Source organism: Liolophura sinensis, chromosome 6 (genome assembly GCF_032854445.1).
Source record: "Liolophura sinensis isolate JHLJ2023 chromosome 6, CUHK_Ljap_v2, whole genome shotgun sequence".
Taxonomy (NCBI): Eukaryota; Metazoa; Mollusca; class Polyplacophora; order Chitonida; family Chitonidae; genus Liolophura; species Liolophura sinensis.
Genome location: NC_088300.1, coordinates 18,749,070 through 18,772,463, shown reverse-complemented (window position 1 = coordinate 18,772,463; position 23,394 = coordinate 18,749,070). Strand labels below are relative to the sequence as shown.

The 23,394-nt window shown below is 37.6% G+C and overlaps 3 protein-coding genes across 3 annotated transcripts in view; 2 read left to right on the top strand and 1 right to left on the bottom strand.

Moving 5' to 3' along the window:
* The window catches only part of LOC135466971 (poly [ADP-ribose] polymerase tankyrase-like), a 70,346-nt gene extending 53,682 nt beyond the window's left edge, over positions 1–16,664 (bottom strand). The window contains exons 1-10 of the mRNA XM_064744726.1: positions 16,585–16,664; positions 11,751–11,826; positions 11,084–11,137; positions 8,013–8,156; positions 6,933–7,083; positions 6,027–6,287; positions 2,896–2,961; positions 1,625–1,705; positions 883–982; positions 36–153 (exon numbers count right to left, since the gene is read on the bottom strand). Coding sequence (XP_064600796.1) covers positions 36–153; positions 883–982; positions 1,625–1,705; positions 2,896–2,961; positions 6,027–6,287; positions 6,933–7,083; positions 8,013–8,156; positions 11,084–11,137; positions 11,751–11,771 — 996 coding nt within the window. The 5' untranslated portion in view covers positions 11,772–11,826; positions 16,585–16,664. The remainder of the gene's footprint in view (positions 1–35; positions 154–882; positions 983–1,624; positions 1,706–2,895; positions 2,962–6,026; positions 6,288–6,932; positions 7,084–8,012; positions 8,157–11,083; positions 11,138–11,750; positions 11,827–16,584) is intronic.
* The window catches only part of LOC135467906 (proteasome subunit alpha type-3-like), a 244,066-nt gene that overhangs the window by 79,691 nt on the left and 140,981 nt on the right, over positions 1–23,394 (top strand). The gene's annotated exons all lie outside the window — the stretch shown is intronic.
* Positions 16,862–22,297, top strand: LOC135468758 (UPF0696 protein C11orf68 homolog). The gene is made up of 3 exons (XM_064747169.1): positions 16,862–16,972; positions 18,273–18,542; positions 21,074–22,297. The coding sequence occupies exons 2-3, from the start codon at positions 18,397–18,399 to the stop codon at positions 21,627–21,629; spliced, it is 702 nt and encodes a 233-aa protein (XP_064603239.1). The 5' UTR covers positions 16,862–16,972; positions 18,273–18,396; the 3' UTR covers positions 21,630–22,297.

Genomic DNA, 23,394 nt, shown 5'->3' with positions numbered 1-23,394 from the left:
TGAACCAATATGAAAACTTATGAATGAGATCTTACATTATAGATTTTGTCTTTGTCCTGACTCAGCTTCTTCAACATCTTCATGTCATTCAGGAGAACAGCTCTAATGATTAACTTTCCATGAACAAACTTCGACACAAATGGCACTTTATCTCTGAAAACACAACAATAGTAAGTCCCGTATAGCTCCTACACAGATGCAAACCAGCTAGTTTGTGTATTTGTTTGCTAAAGCTTAATATAACACTTATCATTATTTCCAGGGTATTACCAAACTATCTGCTGATGGCAGTCCATCACTAACTTGCCAAATGTCAGTGCTTACCCTTGGCACTCTGGTTCCCTTTACCATTAAAACTGATTACCTTCGTATCAGTGAAATCTTCTTATGTGCGGCAATGAAAACAATCAAATAAATAAGTAAGCATTCGCATATGCTGAGCACAAAGTCTAGAAAATGTCAAGATTAGCCGCAGTTATTACTGTCGAAAGCAAGGTCAACAATTGTCGGGTCTGAATCAGTTTTGTTCATTTCACCAAAGTATGGCTGTTTGCAGCAGCCATGCGGGCCTCAAGCCACCGATTTATCCTAGTATAACCATGGCTATTTCTGAGACAGAAAGCAGAGGTTTCACCAGTATTTACATCACATTATTCAAAGTACAATGCTCAACATGCAAGAAAAGTGAAATGTATGATGGTAAGTCTGGTCATAATCTTCATATCTAGTAATCTTTACAGAAATTTCTTTTCGCTAATCTTCTGTTGATTCTTTAACATATCCTGGTGAAAACACCAGCACACACACACACAAAAAAAAAAAGACAAAAAATGGAAAATGTCTGATTTTCACTTCATATATGACAGGCAAAGATAGACATACTTGGTTTCAAAGAAAGGGTCTTTGTCCAGAACCTTAATGGCAGGGTTGGGATGCAACTCAAGGTCTTCATTCTTTTTTGAGACTTTTCTCTTCCTAGGCGCTGGGGAAAAAAATCAATAAAATATAAGACAAACATAATTCATATACATCTAATATATAAATTTCACCCAAGTAAATTTTTTCAGTGAATTTTTCAGAATTCTGTGAGAAATATTTTTCCAATAACATTATCTAGTTTATCAAAAGTCAGGAGATAAATGACACAAAGCAGCTATTAAAGATGCTGGCCGTCATCTGTTTCACCTGAAACAACACCTCACTATACATGGCTAATCCAAATCAGGAAGCTTTTCCCTTAACTTGGTGTTTTTCTAATAAGAATTGTGGAAAATCACTCCAGTCTCTATAAGAGAAGTCCCCAGTTATGCAAAAAGTAAGGGTATTTTCACATACATTTTTTTAACGATTTTGCTACTCCTGCTTACATTTATTTATATTTCCTTTCCCTTTTAGGACATGTTTTTTGTTTAAAACAAAGCTACCAACACAGCTACAAACACAGCTATGAACACACCTACGAACACACCTACGAACACAGCCACAAACACAGCTACAAACACAGCTACAAACACAGCGCTGTTGTTAAAGGTGAAAATCGTTTATCATGAGTCTGTGTTAACAAACACACATATTAAACATTTCTCTGCATGCAAAATCAATCAAATCATAGACAAGCTTTTACCTTTCTCAGCCTTATCCTTTTTTGATCTTGGTTTACGTTCCTTCTTTTCCTTCATATCTTTCTTCCCCTTTTTTGCTGTCTCTGAAGAGAGAAAATGTATAAAACATATAATTAACTTTCAAAAGATACATGTTTATGTATGAACACAATCAAATTGCCAGATGAACAATGGTGCATCAAGAAATCTTGAGGTTTTCCTCTCCACACAAAGGTGATTTTAACCAGCACTTTACAGCAGCTAAAGCATAGAATGTTAGAGCGGAACTCAAGAATAGAATTCTGTTATACCTTACTCAAAGTTACAACAAAAACGATTCCTTTTTGATACATGATATGTTTTATGCAAAGCCTCTGTATGTAAGATGAAAAACCCTGAAATCCACCCCTTAAAGTCCGCAGGCTTCCATTATAGACACAAAAAGGATTAATTTAGGTGTCAAAACAGGTATTCTTATACCAGCTGTCAACCCAAATCAAAGTTCCAGGTCAATGATTTGAAGGGCAATTCCCAAAACAACATTTAACCTAAGTCACACCATCACTACTCCAGTCTTCTTACACAAGTCCCAGTGTTGTGTATAGCACTGTTTACAAAGAATACTCAAAAATAAACTTCACTGATTAAACACTATTTGCTTTGCACTTAGGCATTTATTGAAGCACTCCTGGGTATCAGTTGTGATAACATGATTTTATCATACTAATTCCCTTCAATAATTTGGATATATAGGTTTGTTTTAAAATATGCTTCTTAAATCCAAGTAATAAAGCTTTTCAAATATCCTTTTCAGTCTTGCTGTCAAGAACTCTCCAATAGCGTAAAGTTGGCATTAGCTTCAGTCTTGTGTATTATAATGTGCACTACTGCAGCATGATGATTTCTTTCAATATACATGCCCATACCAATGACAGCTTTACCAACAAATATCTAGAAAACAATCAGTAACAAGCATGACTGCCCTCTTATTCATTTATTTATTGGATGGGTGTTCTACGCCGTACTCAAGAATAATTCACTTGACTTTCAACGGCGACCAGCATTATGGTAGGAGGAAACCGGGCAGAGCCAGGCAGAAACCCACAACCTACAGCAGGTTGCTGAGAGACCTTCCCACTTACAGCCGGACTGCCCTTTCAGCTTTTTCATTTAATAAGGGGGCTTTGTACCTTAACACTTATAGCTGGCACCAGGGTAGAATACTGGATTCTGCTGAAGTGAGACTTGTCATTATGTCCGATGATTCTACCACAATTATAAACTTCAAACTTACTTGTTGTTTTCTTTGTTTCTTTCTTTTTCTTTTTGGCTGGTGGCTCTTCATCATCTGATTCTTCATCTGGAAAAAATTCACATAACCTTTGAACTTTTTATATGAAGCAAGCTATGCCATAAAATGCTTTGAGATATCATGGTCCATAGGATATGGTAGATGTTGTCATTCTGACTGTTTTGTAGGTCATATGCTTGTAGGAGATGTAGGACTCTGGCCTTAATGTTTAATAGGAAATAGGCCTATTGGGGATGAAGGATTTGAGCCTAAATGTTTAATAGGACATAGGTCTATTGGAGATGTAGAACATAGGCCTAAATGTTTAATAGGACATAGAACTATTGGAGCTGTAGAACATAGGCCTAAATGTTTAATAGGACATAGGTCTACTGGAGATGTAGAACACAGTCTATCGGGGATGAAGGATTTGAGCCTAAATGTTTAATAGGGCATAGGTCTATTGGAGATGTAGAACATAGGCCTAAATGTTTAATAGGACATAGGTCTACTGGAGCTGTAGAACATAGGCCTAAATGTTTAATAGGACATAGGTCTACTGGAGATGTAGAACATAGTCCTAAATGTTTAATAGGACATAGGTCTATAGGGGATGTAGAACATAGACCTAAATGTTAAATAGGACATGGATCTATAGGAGATGTACGACTCAGGCCTAAATGTTTAATAGAACATAGGTCTATAGGGGATGTGGGACATAGCCCTAAATGTTTAATAGGACATAGGTCTATAGGAGATGTAGGACATAGGCCTACATGATTAATAGGACTATAGGAGATGTAGCACACCGGCCTAAATGTTTAATAGGACATAAGTCAATAGGAGATGTAGGATATTTGAAAAGCTTTATTACGTGGATTTAGGACACTGGCCTAAATGTTTAATAGGACATAAGTCAACAGGAGATGTAGGACACAGCCCTAAGTGACATGTGATCTGGCTGTTTAATAGGACAAAGATCAATAAGAGATGAATCTACATGTAGTTCTGCAGGACATACTGTAAGCCTATAGTAGACGATACCAAAGAGTTCTGTATCTGAGATGTTATATGCATGTTCATTATTATATAAGACTATATCATAGGTTTGACAAGTATGGGATCTGGCTGCTGTATATGATATAGATTTGCAGGACTTGGGATCTGGTTGTTGTATGTGATATAGGTTTGCAGGACTTGGGATCTGGTTGTTGTATGTGATATAGGTTTGCAGGATATGGGATCTGGTTGTTGTATATGATACAGGTTGGCAGGGTATGGGATCTGGCTGTTGTATATGCTATAGGTTTGCAGGACTTGGGATCTGGCTGTTGTATGTGATATAGGTTGGCAGGGTATGGGATCTGGCTGTTGTATATGCTATAGGTTTGCAGGACATGGGATCTGATTGTTGTATATGATATAGGTTTACAGGATATGGGATCTGGTTGTTGTATATGATATAGGTTGGCAGGATATGGGATCTGGCTGTTGTATATGCTATAGGTTTGCAAGATATGGGATCTGGTTGTTGTATATGATATAGGTTTACAGGATATGGGATCTGGTTGTTGTATATGATATAAATTGGCAGGATATGGGATCTGGCTGTTGTATATGATATAGGTTTGCAGGATATGGGATCTGGTTGTTGTATATGATATATGTTTGCAGGATATTGGAACTGGCTGTTGTGTATGATATGGGTTTACAGGATATGGGATCTGGTTGTTGTATATGATATAGGTTGGCAGGATATGGGATATGGCTGTTGTATATGCTATAGGTTTGCAGGATATGGGATCTGGTTGTTGTATATGATATAGGTTTACAGGATATGGGATCTGGTTGTTGTATATGATGTAGGTTGGCAGGGTATGGGATCTGGCTGTTGTATATGCTATAGGTTTGCATGATATGGGATCTGGTTGTTGCATATGATATAGGTTTGCAGGATATTGGATCTGGCTGTTGTGTATGATATAGGTTTACAGGATATGGGATCTGGTTGTTGTATATGATATAGGTTGGCAGGATATGGGATATGGCTGTTGTATATGATATAGATTTGCAGGATATGGGATCTGGTTGTTGTATATGATATAGCTTTACAGGATATGGGATCTGGTTGTTGTATTTGATATAGGTTTACAGGATATGGGGTCTGGCTGTTGCGTATGATATAGGCTGGCAGGATATGGGATCTGGCTGTTGTATATGATATAGGTTGGCAGGATATGGAATCTGGCTGTCATGTATAATATAGGTTTACAGGATATGGGATCTGGCTGTTGTATATGATATAGGTTTGCATGATATGGGATATGGCTGTTGTATATGATATAGGTTTGCAGGATATGGGATCTGGTTGTTGTGTATGGTATCAGTTTGCATGAAATGGAATGTTCAATATGACATAAGTCTGTAATGAAAATACTGGCTCAAGTGAGACCTTAACTCATGATTGAAGTTGTCCAGCCAAAACGCCCAAACAAATGATCTTTGTCTGCCATGACTGAGCCATGTGGAACTGGCTACAAGTGAGTGGACAAACGACTTACTATGCATGATCTAAATTTTTATCCATTACTTAAATTCTTCATCCTTTTCACATGATTCCCAAGATGCTTATTCAAGCAGATTCTGAGGGTATTATCCTATGTTGGCTGATAAAGTTATTGTCTTTGTGAAGCCCTGTAACCAAGCCCTACTTAACCAATGTAATTTTGTCTCATTAAAAATGAAAGAGGAACATAAATCACACTAAACGTTGCTCTACCATATGTGAAAAGATCAAGGGGAGGAATTAGATTACTAACTTACTCTCGATGACTGATTTTGAGAGTATGATTTATCTTAAAATAGACAAGCGTTTGAAGTTTTGTGTGGAAAAATGTACAATACCAAAAGTAATAGTTAATAACCTTTTCTTGCCTCTAATGTAATTTTGGCAAGTTTAGGGCAAATACAACAGATGGGACGATACAGGACCTGGATGGTCCTTATAACCTAGGTGTGACTGACGGCAAGGAATGTGGATATTGCATGGGACAACAACCATGCATGAGCTGAAATCAGGAGGAATTATATGACACAGGCCTTGAAGACAAGAAACAAGATAAAGTTTGTCTTACCACTAACATCCAGGCCCTTGTCTTTATTGATGGATTTCTTCAGAAGCCTTTCTGTCTCAAGCCTGTCTGCCTCATGTAGTTTATACTCTCCAGCACCCACTCGCTTCAAACGTACTGTAGCCAGCACAGAGTCGGGAGTAATGTCTTCCACGTAGTCCACACGATATATCTGTGTCTTGGGGTCAAAGGTCAGCCACTGGACACGGAACCGCTTTGTATGTGCAAAGACATTTTGCAAGGCTCGACACAGGAAAAAGGAATCTGTTAAACAGTAAAAACCAAAAGTAGCAAATCTTTAATAACAGATAATCATGGTTATGGTTGGTTGATCTGCATAAATACACGGTTGAGGCAAATGAGAATGCTTCATGTATGTCAACCTGTGATCAGGTATTCCAGGTAGAAAAGGAGTCAAATCCCTATTAGAAATAAATTTCATGAAAATTTCATCAGTTAGACATATCAGACCCTTTGTGTTTATCATACTATTATTAACATTTTGAAACCCTCATATTGTTGCTAATTGAAACAGAAATGTCAGATATTACACTGCAACTAATTAATTACTGTCTTCACTGCGGACAGACTAGTGGCAGAGTCTTAGAAACCAAAGTTTACATCATTGTTAATAACAAGAGAAAAGTTAAACACAGATACTATAGCTGTAACTAATTAATTACCTTCTTCATTGCGGACAGACAAATGGCAGAGTCTAAGAAACCAAAGTTTACACCATTGTTAATAACAAGAGAAAAGTTAAACACAGATATTATAGCTGTAACTAATCAATAACCTTCTTCACTGCGAACAGACAAATGGCAGAGTCTAAGAAACCGAAGTTTACACCATTGTTAATTACAAGAGAAAAGTTAAACACAGATATTACAGCTGCAACTAATTAATTACCTTCTTCATTGCGGACAGACAAGTGGGTGAGTCTAAGAAACCGAAGTTTGCTGCGATCATTATTGTTTGCATGTGTTGGTTTCTCCATATTTTTAACTGGCTCATCCTGCAATATCTTTGGCTTTCGCCTTTCTCTTGTTGGATTTTTCCTCTGAACGAAACAAACAAATTATAATTTTACTAACATTTTCAAACAGTAGGCTGCCTAATGAATACTCCTTTGCAATAATATTTAAGAATGAAACTTTAAATGTGTTTAATACTCAAACAGGAAGTGAAGCAACTAATCAGCTGTAATTGTGATATGCAAGACATTTAAATGAACATACTTAAAGCATAGCTTATCATAAATTCCACAATATACATGTATCACCTCATGTCACTATCACTTTAATACATGTAAAGTTCCCCCCTAACCATATACAAATGTATGGCCTTGGCTGCTTCAAACTTCTGTATAAAATACGGTTTCTAGTAATGACTTTGATTGGGTTTATTGTTGTTTAACTGCATACTTAATTATATCATAATTATTAATTCACTTATTTGATAAGGTTCAGGTGTTAGCAAATGAAGTTAGCACCAGATTCATTTTTCGTTACTTAAATATCGAAAAGCAAATTTGGTGCTAGCTTGATATTCAACATTGGAAAAACAAAGTTGGTGCTGGCACAATATTCAACATTCAAATAGCAAATGTGGTGCTAGCACAATATTTGACATTCGGATAACGAATGTGCGACACTCAAATAACTAATAACGAAAAATGAATCTACTGCAAACTTCTGTCCACATCAGTTACAGGAGAAGGAAACACGGGAGTTGACAAGTTCAACACTGACAAACTTTCCCGCACATGACAAACAGACTTGAACAACATATTGCTGAAAGGCAAGTGGGGTTTAATTAGCCTTATTAATGCCGTCAAATGCTTATTGTCATTAAGGCAATTATGAACAATAACAGCTAGTGATAATGTAACTTTTATTTCCATGTCCAAGTTCTAGTATAAGATGTATATGCTGTGTAACAGGAGAAAAGATCAGCACATTTCGGAGAATCCATTACGTATTTACTGACCAGTTTTGCGGGCTTTAAGGAATGGAGAACTGTCTTTGCTGTTGACACAGTGGTTGTCTTAACAGTTTTCACCACCTTACTGGACGTCCTGGTCAATGAACTGGACAGTGAGCTGGACAATGAGCTGGTCAGCGACTTCCTCTTCTGAACAAAGGCAACATATAAAGGTTTTACATATAAAGTTATAATATGTTCTTGATCATTGGCTATATAAACAAACAGATGACCTGCACTCTCTGCCATGCTGGATCTCTAACAAAAGGAATGTCATGGTTCAGTGCACACAGAGAAAGGCACACTCCAAAAGAGACCATAGCAACCTTTTGTTAAGGATTCAACACTTCACTTTTCTTAAAAATTTTCTGTGAAGCCACTATTTTGTGATCTTTAGCCTTTTCTATTTTACATGTTATGCTCATATCACTCCACACATTTATCTTTCTTTAATTATGACCTGTATCACTCACATAAAAAGTGCTTACAATATGTTATATTATCACACAAAATTTTGTGAGAATTTCACTATCCTAATCAAAGCAACAAGTCTTGTAATTGGTTATAGGATTGTGTTATACTGAATTTTATTGGATGTTTATAAATTTATCAGCCTTGTTCTTGGAGCTTGCTGAGGGAGGGTAGGGGGGGAATAGTTTATTGGTTAGTTTTGGTTAGTTTAAATTACAGCTTTATGACCACTGATTTAAAATTTACATTTTTTGACATCTTTGTCTATACTTCATTAACTGCTACATGAACATTGGTGAGTACATAATGACACAAACAAAAAAAGAGGCAAAGACTGATCATGCATGCATCAACAACTTTACTTTTTTTCTCAAGAAAAAGAAAGTAAAATACTTCTACCTGTAGTTTCAAGACAACATCTGATTTTGTTGAAATGTCCACCTATATATCACAATAGTATACACCCTGTCTTTGTATTATGAACTACCATTCTGCAAGTAAAACTAAATGATCCTGTCAAATCTTACCATATGTCTTGTTCCTTGTTACACAATTTGCTCATTCATCAAAGTTCGGAAAAAATCTGACCGGGAATGAAGTTTTAAAGAAGTTTTGACCTACATGTATCTTGAAATATGGGAAACAGTCTTCCTGTTAAGCGACAATGCGGACTTGTGGACCACCATAGCTAATCATAAAATTCTACTCCCTAGATGTAAGAAGAAGAGCTGATTAGATGTCAAACTACAATGACTCGGTTTGCCAATACCAGACTTTCTCAAAACAAATCTTGCAGTTTTTATCTTTCTCAGCTGAATAACATTAGTTTATTCACTTATTAGCTTGTTGTTTTATGTTGTGCTCAGGAATATGTCACGCATATAAAGCAAGCTTGAAATTGAACTCTGACCTCCTCCTCCAATTCTAAATGAAAACCCTGTAAATGCTGTCAAATAAGGCCAGCGAAGAAAGCCGAGCCCACCCCAGGGGAATCAAGAAAGTTTCACTAACAAAACAGCTTCCCTTACAATGGTTGAATGAAAATGGAGCACTCAGAGTAAATCATTAGCCTTTGGCAAACAAATGACAACCTTTCCCCCACCTGATGTGTAGGCTTACATCTTCAGAAGGAGATCTATATATGTACAACATATTGGTTGAAGGCACATGATCTCCAACCAACTTCCTGTAAGACCACCCAGCATGGTCCAACATGTTCTGTTCAGAGTGGTCCTTCATGTTCTGCTCAGAATGGACCTACATCTTCTGTTCAGAATGGTGCTACATGTTCTGTTCAGAATGGTACTTCATGTTCTGTTCAGAATGGTCCAACATGTTCTGTTCAGAATGGTGCTATATGTTCTGTTCAGAATGGTCCTACATGTTCTGCTCAGAATGGACCTACATGTTCTGTTCAGAATGGTTCTACATGTTCTGTTCAGAATGGTCCAACATCTTCTGTTCAGAATGGCCCTACAAGTTCTGTTCAGAGCGGTCCTACAGGTTCTGTTCAGAATGGTGCTATATATTCTGCTCAGAATGGACCTACATGTTCTGTTCAGAATGGTGCTATTTGTTCCATTCAGAATGGTCCTACATGTTCTGTTCAGAATGGACCTATATGTTCTGCTCAGAATGGACCTACATGTTCTGCTCAGAATTGTACTTCATGTTCTGTTCAGAATGGTCCTTCATGTTCCGCTCAGAATGGACCTACATGTTCTGTTCAGAATGGTGCTATTTGTTCCATTCAGAATGGTCCTACATGTTCTGTTCAGAATGGACCTATATGTTCTGCTCAGAATGGACCTACATGTTCTGCTCAGAATTGTACTTCATGTTCTGTTCAGAATGGTCCTTCATGTTCCGCTCAGAATGGACCTACATGTTCTGTTCAGAATGGTCCTACATGTTCTGCTCAGAATGGACCTACATGTTCTGCTCAGAATGGTCCTACATGTTCTCTTCAAAATGGTCCTAAATATTCTGTTCAGAATGGTCCTAAATGTTCTTTTCAGAATGGTCCTACATGCTCTGTTAACTGCCTATATCGCTATCAAGCAATTGACAACACTGGGAGCAATGGAACCTTTGCACACCTCATGAGTAGGGACAAATGAAAGTGTACATATATAGATCTCAATACCATGGCTTAAGCTATCTCCACCCCTTATTTGATAAGAAAAATGGATCAAAAATTTCTATATTTACTTGTTTCAATGGTGTTCTTATATGACTTACACAAGATTACTTCTTCATTATTATGGTACGCATACGTAGGCTAATGCAAATTATCTCATGTACTGTAAAAATACCTGTAAAACAGAGACCTTTCCAGATGTACGTGGGAAGGTCTGGTAGCAACCTGCAGATGTTCGTGGGTTTCCCGTTGGGCTCTATCCGGAATCCTCCCACTATTATGCTGGTTGCCACTGTCTAAGTGAAATATTCTCGAGGACAGCGTAAACCACCAATCAAGTAAATAAAATATGGATCAGCTGTTGAGTACACCACTAGAATAAGGTGAGTAAGATTGTAGAATTTTAAACCACTTGCAAATCCAATAAGCAGTACCTGTCAATTATAGTAAATGTCATATGTCTCACCTTGACTGCCAAATCCACTGTGTCTGTTGAAAGCAGACTGGTGGCCTTGCGTCTCTGTAGATATAAACAAACATAAATTTGTTACTAAATGCATCTGCTGTAATTACATTGAAAGTTCAATACTTTATAGATTGATTTTTTTCATTTCAATCATACTGAGAAGTACTAGTGTTATTTCTGACAGCAATCACAATTATATGCTTAACTGGGGGAAAACTGGAAAAACCACGAAGGGAACTACACCATATCTTGCCAACTTAAAGCTTTATTTATTTGATTGGTGTTTTATGCCATATTCAAAAATATTTCACTTATATGACGGCGGCCAGGAATATGGTCGGAGGAATTAACACAGGGCCGGGGCAAACCCTTGACCATCCCCTTGTTGCGAAGATACCATACTACCGAAGAGGATTATCTTCTGGTTTTCTCCTACTATCAATGCTTAGACTTCAATCACAATTATGTCTATGATGACATTATATATCTCCCTCATTATTACATGTACAAGAGGAAAAATTACAATTTAAAGTGGTGCAATATTCTTTATTATACATATATGTAAGTAAAGGTACGAATATGACCCAATAAAATATGTTTGATTACCCCAATATTTGCTCACAACTCAATGAATTAAGTTCCAAGACTTGACTTTTCCTCTACTTACCAGTGACGGAACAATGTCCATCTTCACTTCTGTACTGGTACCGAGTGACTTCACAGCTGATGTCTCCACTCAAAATCTGGAAAGTTCAATATTACATGTGTAGTAAACTGGAATAATTCTAGATGAAATATATTTCTATTACATTTCTAGCTGGAATAATTCTACCTCAAATATACTGCTATTTGTAGTTAAAGCTAGAAATTTTACACTGTATTTCAAAAAACCTATTACAAAAACCAATAGCAATGGCTCCCCCTAAGTCGTATAGACAGCTGAGTGGACATGGAAGACTAAAAGTACATCCAATAGCGTAGCTCTTCGTCATGGAAATTATTTTGGTACTAAAAACTGGTACCTAGGAAGTCAAGATTGGTGATGAAGGCCTGGAACCAAACCCTTTTTAGAGGCACAGTGGCTGTCAGTTTCAGTCACTGAATCGAGAACAACGCAATTTGAACTTGAACTGTTATGCTGAAAGTCTAAATTTTGAGAGTTTTGATGTCTCTCAACATCAATACAATTTTCCCACGTTTTGACGTCCTGTATGTATCAGAATTGATATAAAATTACAGTTTTTCGTTCTTAATCCGACACTGAAATAAAAATTAGTCCTCTGAAGAACTACAATCCACAGCTCATGCTCTTAAAAAAATCTGCACCAAAAAGGTAAATTTTAGAGGAAAATAAAGGTCTTAAAATATAACTTTTTGTGACGAACCTAATTTTTCCTGTAGTATGTTAACCTACCTTCCAAACAAACCTCAAAACACCATTCTTACATCAATAAAACTAAGACTAGGGATTCTGGTGTTCAAACTATTGGCGACATCAAAGAAGTACTCTTGCCTTAAAAGTTGGACTTCCCTTTAATAATGGTACATGTTACTGTCCAGAATGAAGTCTGTAACGGATTACAACACCAGCCAAGTGACTGTTGCCTGGCAAGGTTAGTATAGCTAATTCCAAGGTTGTGGACTGAACATGCATGAGCTAAGTGAGCAACAGTTCACAATAGAACAAAGAAGGGATTAAAATACTGATTAGAGGATTAATATTGATAGGATTTATATGTAGGTAGTTACAATTTTATGAAAGATATACGATTTATGGGTGAATTTAACAAACGCTGACAGTGCAGGAACTTTCTGAACTTTTTCAATTTTTTATGAAATTTTGGGTATCTTGATTGCATTGAGGTCCACATGACTATGCATAAGAAAGACAATACAATTGTTAACAGTACATGACCATTTTCAGTTTTCCACACATGCATAGCCTCAGCAAACGTATTCTTTTTGAACATCATTCTCCTAAAATCAATCATTATAGTGTTGAAATGGAGAAGTTATTTGCCATCAAGGCCAATGAGTATAGAAGCTTACCCACTTGGGTTTTGTTGGTCCCATTTTAACCTGGGTCTCTCAGCTTACAGAAAAATGTTTTCATGATGACAAAGGAGATTTAGGAACAATGTCATCTAGGTGGTAATGAGACTGGGAACAATGTTGTCTTGGTGGTAAGAAAATTTGGAGACAATACCAACTTGGTGGTAATGAGATTCGGGGAACAATGTCATCCTGGTGTTAATGAGATTGGAAACAATGTCGTCTTGTGGTGATGAGATTGTGAACAATGTCTTCCTGGCAGTGAAGGTGATCTGTGAATGATCTTGGCAGTAAAGGAGATAGGAACAATGTCTTCTTGGAGGTAAAGGAGATAGGAACAATGTCGGCTTGGTGGTAAAAATTTGGGATTTGGTCATCTTGATGGTAATGACATTTGGGATCAATGTTATTTTAGTGGTAATGAGACTGGGAACAACGTCATCTTGGTGGTCATGAGACTGAGAACAATGTCTTCTTTATGGTAAAGGAGATTTGGGAACAATGTCTTCTTGGTAGTACTGGAAATTTAGGAACAATGTCTTTTTGGTGGTAAAGGAGTTTTGGGTAGATCGTTGTCTTGGTGGTACAGGACATATGGGATCAATGTCATCTTGGTGGCAAAGAAGGCTTGGAAACAATGTCATCTTAATGGTAAAGAAGGCTTGGAAACAATGTCATCTTGATGGTAAAGATGATATTAGAAAATGTCTTCTTGGCAGTAAAGTAGATTTGGGAACAATTTTGTCTTGTGTTGGTGCTGAAGGTGCCTTGGGAGCTATATCTTCTTGATTGTAAGAGTGATTTGGGAAGCTATTTCATTGGTGGTAAAATTACCAGAGACAAAGGTCAAACTTACATGTACATGAATGTCAGTGTCATTGGTTAGATATTTTGTTGAAAGAAAATCTTCACTTCTAGTATGCAGGATTTCAGAATTGCATTCTTGAGGGTAAGACTAAGACAACAAGGTATTCAGAGAATACTGGTAGCTCGCCTGATTGAGAAGTTGCAAAAATGTATAATGTTCAAGTTATGTGATACAATGAAAAAAAAGTAGACATTGTCATACACAGACATTATTCATTAATTATACAGTACTAAGATCTTGCCCTTAATTCAACAAGAAAGACCAACACTATTATACTGTCACAAGTATGACTATTTATCGTATGCCTAAGGATTGCAGAGCAGTGACTTCATATGCTATGGTGTTGTAAATAATTGTGGTGGTCTTAAGACACTGTGTGCAGTTAGTGGACAACTTTACCACAGTGGTCTTTGACTTGCAAATAGCTACATATAACTGCATTTGGCCATCCATGTACTATGGTAGGCAATTGCAATCCTGTGAATTTCTGAGCAAAATGTTGAGCTAGGAGGTAAGACTTCCTTAGTCTTTGATATGTAAATCGTTACTGATGATTGGCCATTTGTGTACTATGGGTGGTCACTGCAACCCCATGAATGGCTAAAAACTTTAATCAAACTGGACACCAATACTGACAGCACCTGTTCCCCTTATCACAACACTTCTCCTTACAGAGCTGAAAACATTACTTGGGTATTAAAGGTGATACAACATCACAAATCCTCTGACTTATATAACTGGGGGCCTCCTAGCTCAATTTAACGTTTAGGTTTATTTTCAACAATGTCTGATATTTATCTGCCTCAGGTAAGTATCAGAAATTATTCACTGCCTAACAGCCTCCATGGTTAAAGCTACCTCAGGTAAGTATCGGATATTATTCACTGTCTCACTGCCTCCATGGTTAAAGCTCTGGATCACTGAAACTATCAGGCCATTGGCCAATGAGTGTCCCACGTTAGAATCCAACTCTTGCTGGCTGCGGCTTTAAGTCAGAAGGCTTATCAGGCACATGGCTAAGGTCTGTGAATTACTTTGGGCAATCTGGTTTCCTCCACCCAAAAACCTCAACACCGTCATATCAGTGAAAAATTCTTGAGTATGGGGTTAAACATCAATGAAATAAACAGAATTTAAATATATGAAGAAATGCTCCAACAACACATTATACGAAATAGACAGGTCTACAAATATACAAATAAAGACACCACTAGTAAGCCTGTAGACTATTCACTTTAGAACAGAAGCTGGTCCACAGGAGAGATAGTGAACACTAGAGGTAAGGAACACTACAGTTTAATCTAATTACTATTAACACAGTGCTGGTGACTAAAATATTAAACTTACAGACACAAAATGTGAACTTTTGAGGTAAACTTATTATTAGCCAGGTAAATAATCTCATATCCAAGATTTGGCCTTTCTGTGCATAGCTTGCAGGTTATACCTGCATGCAATTCTGTTATTACTGTCTGCCAGTTTATGTGTCTTTCTTTAATTTGTCCACAGAAAAATGTTTCTAGCACTTGAACAATGTGCTTGTCAGTCTGTGTGCAAGGCTGCCAAATAATGCAGATCTAGAAATCATAAAAGGAACAGGTTACAGTACTCAATATACCCTTGTCTAAAAAGGGGCAGGGTGGCAATTTCCACAATCTGTCTTTTAATGGAGGCTGTGCCTCACAAAAAAAGGCGTACATTTTAGGGGACAGAAAAAAAAGCCCATAGCTGTGGCTAGAGTATGAGTGAGCTGTATTATTTGTCTAACCTATTAACCTGAATACAACTATGGAGGACTCTTGCCAGTATTACCATGCACACTGTACATACATAGCAGAGTATATCATCATCTTAATACACCGCAACGCACAATGCACACCTGCAGTATATAACACTAAATACCTACAATGGTTTGAGGTCCTTAATAATGTTATTCAAGCAAGATATATTTACATTCAGGCCTATGCACTGCATGCATTTCTAATCTGTATCAATTAAAATGCATGTGACTGCAAAAATTTCAACTGATTTAGAAGACATTTAGAGCTATTTATTCAAAGAATGCAATTGTGCATGTTTGCACAAATAAACAGCATTATTATATGCAGTCATGGGCACATGATAGCAAAGGACAAATATAAAGAGTATGCCATACTTATATATATACGTATCATCTGAGAATCAGTTAGAGATCTCTTAATGGATAACCATTGCCTACCAAATGCAAAAGGCAATTCCGCTCAGAACATCAACCTGTAAAATTGACCCGAATCTAGAGAGAGATGATATACATGTAAAAATGAACGACTGCCGGCTCTGTACAATACTAGCTAGCACTCGCACCTCCGCTACCACAGTCACCGAGGTATGACACACCCGCTTGTACCGGGTGCTCCTTTTATACACCGGTGAGTGACGACAGAGCAGGAACCTTGACAAGTCTGAGCGAGTCCAAAACGAGTTCGTTCATGTCGATCGATGTTTACTTATGGATAAGATATATACACGTTGTCAGTGTCAAAGTGCATATCTGACGTCAGACTCGCAAGGTATTTTCCCAGCAGATGCTAGGCTGGCTTACCTCCCCCTACACAATGATGATATCTGGGCTGCAGTATTCTCTCCAGGTGTTTACGCTTCTTTGAACCATCAGCTGTTGTTATTTTGTCTTCCCTGTGCATATAAAGCCAAAAGGTAGAGTTGGTAAAAACACGAACGATGAACAAGTTTAGTCTTGCACCACAAAAAATATAGTTGCGAAATCTCCGAACACACCGGCTCGATTTGCCGGCTGTTTGACGTCCTTGACACTTTGTGGGGGAATTCCCGGAAGTGACGCAATATTTTTTCGTGACGTCCACGAACGCTTGGCCCTGCTGCCAAAGACACAGGTCTTTGAAAAGTGATGATGACCAAATTGCGCTGATTCAAGGTGTTATTTCTGCCAGCCTACATAATACTTGTTATAGGTAAATGTGCATCATGATTTAGTTAATTGTCTTTGAGTGTCAGCGCCGGTAATTCCAACTGCAAAGTTGCAAGTTCAAATCTGGTATCTGCAGCTTTTTCGTCTAGCCCGAGACGCCGGTCTAAGGGTGGCTGATACGCGGGGACTGTGTTAAAATAACCCAACAGAGTGATCTAAGTAAAACACCAAATAAATAAGTAAATAAATGTATCAGACATATAATTGCCTATTCATAGTTTCGAGCCGGAAGCAGGAGGTGATAAATACCATGGAGCTAAATTGGCGAAATGCTCATTTTTGCCGATTCACGATAACATTCACTCTGGTTATACTCAGTGAATATATAAGTCTTAACTGCATAATGTGACAAACAGTAAATGGGATGTCTATCAGATACACGTCCTTGAGTTGCTGCAATATAACCATGGTTGAATAAAATATTTTGGATGTGGAAGTGAAACAATTATAAAGTCATTCCTCCCCTGATTAGATATGAAGGGAATCAAATCATGGTGGCGATTTTACAAAAGGTTTGACCAATCACATTTGTCTGTACATTATTAAGTGGGACAATTAAAATTTTTGCCCTGTAATCTGTCTTTGCAGATTGTCTTATAAGCCCAACAACTGCAATACGCAGACAAACTGCAATGAAAACTGAACACAGATATATACAAGGGTGGGGACATTATTTCAGTTAGCCAGATTCTCCTAGAGATGAATTTATTCAATGGTCAAATTTTGTGTCTGTCTCTCAGATTAGTCTGCTGAGATGGTCAAACGCTTGTGCGCTGTGACTTTTTCGTCCTTGACCAAATGAGGACACTATTTCAGCTATAAGTGTAGCTTTAAGTGAAGAGATTCGTCAAGAACCTCGCGATCAGTGGATTACTCCGGGCACTCCGATTTCCTTCACTGTGATAAACCTGACCCTCATCCCAAAAGTGAAAAATTCTTGAGTGAAGCACCAATCAGTCAATAAATCCATTTCCATGTATTTATGTTGAAGTTAATGACCACTTTCTGGCTCATTCAACTGCAGTATTACTCTTGCATCAACCAGTCTGCCCATGATCTAATCATTAGGGTGTCTTGACAGCCACTGTATTAGTGAAAAAAGTTTCATTTTGAAGGGGTTAAATTCCAATCTTCTGGCAATCTATTTTCCAATAGATTCCAATCTATCTTGACTGCCCCAATTCAGATCAATGATCCTTGACCAAGGAAGTTGTATGTACATGTACACACTGGAACCCTTCTCTTACTTGTGTAACTACAGCCTTATGTTATTAACATTTCAGGTATCTGGCAAGTTTTGGTGGTTTCCTGTGGGTTCTGCCCAGTTCTCTCTTTACATGAACTAATCAGAGAAGTACATTAAATATCTCTGTGCTGTCAACATCTGCCCCCTATGGTATCCAGGTCATGGCTCATCCTAAGGCAGATTCAGAGCACTTTTTTGCTGAAGCGTTGGCTGCTGATAATGACATATGGGTGGAGTTTGATGGCGAATCAAATGAGGAGACATTAGAGGAATGGATTGAAGCTTACAAGCCTTCTCAAACCTACAGGTGAGATAACGTGGAAATATTACATTATTAGTAGATGAAACAAAAAATGCCATCTCGCTTTCATGGCCAGGTGAATAGGGCCTATTCCTGTTCTGCATTTACTCCCCTGGTTTCATTCTTCACTTGACCTGGTTCATTCTGAAGTTGGCCTGGGTTGACCTGCATTCATTCCTGGTTTGACCTGAGTTTGTTCTTGAGTTGACCTGTGTACATACTTGAGTTGACCTGTGTACATACTTGAGTTGACCTGTGTTCATTCCTGAGTTGACCTGAGTTCACACCTGAGTTTACTTGCGTTCATTCCTTATTTGACCTGTGTTCATTTCTTAGTTGACCTGTGTTCATTCTTTCCTGGGTTGACTTGATTTCATTCCTTAGTTGACCTGGGTTCATTCCTTAGTTGACCTGGGTTCATTCCTTCATTGACCTGAGTTCATTCTTTAGGTGACCTGGGTTCACTCCTTAGCTGAGCTGGGTTTATTCATTAGTCGACATGTGTTCATTCCTTAGTTGACCAGGGTTCATTCTTCAGTTGACCTGGTTTCATTCCTGAGTTGACCTGGGTTCATTCTTGAATACATTATTGAACATCATACGTTTAAATTAGCTTAGTTTAAATCTACATATATTTTATAAATTTGCAAATTTTAACAAGTCTGAGTGTGTATGTGTGTGATATGTGGTATATGTGGTATGTAGTTGTGCATAGCATACAAGTGTACAAGGACAAATATGAAGACATTTTAACTGCCCCTTAGACAAGAAAATATTTTTGGTAACCCCACGTTTATATTGTTTATTCTCACAGCAAATGCTGTCACATGAACTACCATAAAACAAAAGGCCATGCTTAAAAAATTCTTTGAATGAATGAATAAAACCTTTATTGAAAGAGGGTAGATGTCAAAGTTAATGATTTGCTCTTCCCAGAGGCACTCTATAACAATACATAAAGATTAAACAAGTACTAACAGTATATATAATTCCATTTTTTAAAAACATGAAAACAGTTAATAATACATCACTACATATATCAGCTTATATACATTTCCTGGTTGAAATATTTTTTCAAATAACATGACTCTAAAGCAGAAAGTGATAGTGCTGTTTTGATTAGACATTCTGAACTGTTCTGTCCTGCTCATGCTGGCTTCCTCTCCAGCCGTACGTGGGAAGGTCTGCCAGCAACCCGAGGAGGGTCATGGGTTTCCCCTGAGCTCTGCCTGGTTTCATATTATAGTTTTCATATTTTCAAATGCAGATAAATCTTGTTCTGCCTTAAAATTCCAAAAACTTTCCAAATTGTTTTGCAAGTGAAATCAATATGATCTTGCCATGTAAGTGGTTCATTTATGAAAACACCAAGCAATTTTTTTAATGAGACTTGTGCAGTTGAAGAGTGTTTAATTTTTATGTTTAAGGCATAGTTTTATACCCTTCTGAGATGCTGTTGAGAATTTAATAGCATAAATTTTGTTTTATCTGGATTTAAATACATTTCATTTTCATAACATCACAGCTGACAGCTTTTAGGCTTTGGTTCAAAACTGTCTCAATTTTCGTAACAGTTTTACACTACAATGGATAGTTGTGTTATCAGCAAAGTTCTCAACATGAGAAGTAAATGTATTAATGTATTGTGGAAGGTCATTTATATACATGATGAAAACTAGAGGTCCCAATATTGAGACTTGTGGAACACCTGTTGCTATTGTCATATCCCCCTCTCCAGTTCTGCCTTTGTGTGTTTCTCTCTCAGGGAATAAAACAGAAGCATTAAGTGCTACTTGCTCTAAGCCTCTTGACCCTATCTAAAAATAGGGTAGGTTGGTGGGAAATCCTTTGTTTATATTCATTTAAATGACACAAATAGGGATTTTAAAGACATCGGTATTGAGCATGAGGGAAAAATAATTTTTTTTTATCAAAATCCCAAGTAAAGTAAAATTACCTGTATGATAAAATGTTGAACAAATATATACAACTATTTTTAATGATGGGCTGATAAGATCATTCCCATGGATGTATTGTGGTTAGTGTCATCATGAATTATTTAATTTGATGTCAAGCGTGATGTATCTTCTGTAATTCTTCAGCCTTTTTGCAAGTGTGCAAGGTGTTTATTTAAGAATATTGTGTGAGTTCAAGTCCAGCTCATGCTGGCTTCCTCTCCAGTCGTACCTGGGAAGGTCTGCCAGCAGCTTACGGATGGTTTCCCCTGGACTCTGCCCAGTTTCTACCCACCATAATGCTGGCTGTCGTTGTATAAGTGAAATTTTCTTGAGTACGGCGTAAAACACCAATCAAATAAATAAATAAATAAGAATATTGTGAGGAAATGATTCTGTGTGGACTGATAAAATTGTACTTTTTGTGAAGCCCTGACATTGGCCAACACAACCCATGTGGGTTTGTCTCTGAAATCAAATGAAAAACATGCATAAATTGCACTAAAAGTTGCTCTTTCATAAGCGGAAAGGTTGAGAAATTAGGGTAACCACAAGACTTAAGCCACACATTATTTGTTGCAGGAGTGAAGGAATTGGATGGATCTGTGTCCGCTTAGACCAGAAGGTTACCAGCAATTTGTCGCCAGATGTGATTGGTTTGCAGGAATCTTGGGAACAACTGCAGCGGTCTGGCCGTCCCATAAATTACCAGACGATTACGCAACTAGCTAAAGCCCACGATGTCACCAGCGGAAAATGGTTCATGCATGTAGACAGCGGTGGTAAGGTAGACCACCTGTGGAGGCTTGTGGCATATGGAGTTATGGAAGGAAAGCTTGGACAGTGCGCTAAAGTCAGCCCCTTTGATGACATAGGTGGGCATGTTAAGCATGTTATTTGTATTTATAATGAGACATTCACAGACGCTGAAGAGGTGTTTCAGTTGGAGAATGCTATACGCCATGCATGTGGGATCAAATGTCAGATGAAGTATAAACCAGATGTGTACACATATTTAGGGGTGTACAGAAAAAATAAGTGGGGATTGCGACCATCTGTGTATGAGAGTGTGTATGATATCTCTACAGGGACATCTCATGTGACAACAAATTCAGGGGAAGAACCCATGGAATGTTAAACTTAAACAGTCATGCAGGAACCCATGGACTGTCAAAAAAAGACATCGAGGAGCCCAAGGACTGTTAGGAAGACAAGGAAGATCTCATGGACTGTTCGCCAAACATCAAAGATCTCATGGACTGTTGGGCAGACATGGAAGATCTCATGGACTGCTAGGCAGATATGAAGGAGCCCATCAGTGTATTAGCCAGCGAACTGTGCAGCCCTGGAAAAAAAATTAAATTTTTCTTGGTATTCATATAGATATTTAACAAATGTTTTATCTGTAAGTTAAATGTAACTCAGTTTGAAAAAAGTTATATATGCATTCAGCTGCTATCCATTATCAACCTATACATTTTGTACTGAAGTGATGACGTGCACTTTCTGGTATGTCATTTGCACTCGCTGTCTGCCAAATCCTGGCTAACACATTGGAGCCTATGGACTGTTAGGCAGTTATTGTAAATATTTAATTATGAAGATGTTTCTGACGTGTTTAATTGATAAACACGGAAGTACTTGTCATAGATGGCTTTTCTGCTTTTATTGTACTATTTAAAATAGTATACATGTAAATTTCATGTTGATTTTGCATTTGACTGATGAAATCATAATGTAATTTTGTCTGTTTAGCGATGTCTCAAGTGTTATTGATAAAATGTTTGTCTAATTAAAGATATTGATTATTAATGAATAACTGTGGCGCATTATTTAAAATATTCCCAACTTTTGTTGAAGTCCATTAATGCTGTAAATCTTCAACCTTTTCAACTACTGAAGCACTTTTTTCAGTGAAAATTAGCAACCTGTGGATGATGTGGGTTTCCCCAGGGCTCTGCCAGTTTCCTACCATAATGCTGGCCGCCGTCGTATAAGTGAAATACTCTTTAGTACGGCGAAAAAACACCAATCATATAATGAATATTACTCTACACCCCATAGTTTCCTCAGAATGTTTCAAAATATTGGTGACCACTACAGAGGCCTAGTGGTTAGAGTGTCTGCTTCAAAGTCAGGAGGCCCAGGATCAAACCCGGGTTGGGTCATACCAAAGACTTTTAAAGTGGTACCTGTTGCTGCCTTGCTTGGTGCTCAGCACTAATTTTAGAGCAAGGAAACAGGAATGGTCGGCCTGCTGTCAGTATAATGTAGCTGGGTGGGGTGTCATGTCTGGAGTCTTCAGCATGACACTTCAGTGGTGGCAGCACTTTGGCAGCATGGACTCGCCCTGCCACAAGAAAACACAATATATGTACACACACCCAATGATTCCTCATCGTCATATCTGAAAAACTGTTAAGTACGACGGAAACCCCTAAGCATTCATTCACTCTAAATTTTGGTTGCAGAGTTGGTTGAAAGGGTTGAAGTATTAGACTATATTTATCAGTACTGTAGTAGATACTGAGATGTGAATGCCTCCCTGATGATGGAGAAGTCTATGTATAAATACAATTCTTTAATCTTTATGGCATAAATCAGGTGGGCAGCAACACTTTCAACTTTTGTAATAATTCTCGTTAAGCAGGATTTCCTTTCCAGCGATACGTGGGAAGGTGTGTTAGCAACCTGCAGATGGTCGTGTGTTTCCTCCCACCATAATTCTGACCGCTGTCGTATAAGTGAAATATTCTTGAGAATGACATAAAACACCAATCAAATAAATAAATAAATAAATGTTAAGCAGGATTACATTTATGACTTTTGTGAGCTAAAAAGCTGTCTGTAAGTGCAAAGAAAACTTGACAAAACACTTTTTTTTCAAGCATTGTTACATTTAT

Bases quoted from the DNA above. Each gene is read 5' to 3' on its own strand.
- LOC135468758 (XM_064747169.1), top strand. From the start codon at position 18,397: ATGGCTCATCCTAAGGCAGATTCAGAGCACTTTTTTGCTGAAGCGTTG. The intron at 18,543-21,073 runs GTGAGATAACGT...TATTTGTTGCAG, and splicing joins AAGCCTTCTCAAACCTACAG to GAGTGAAGGAATTGGATGGA.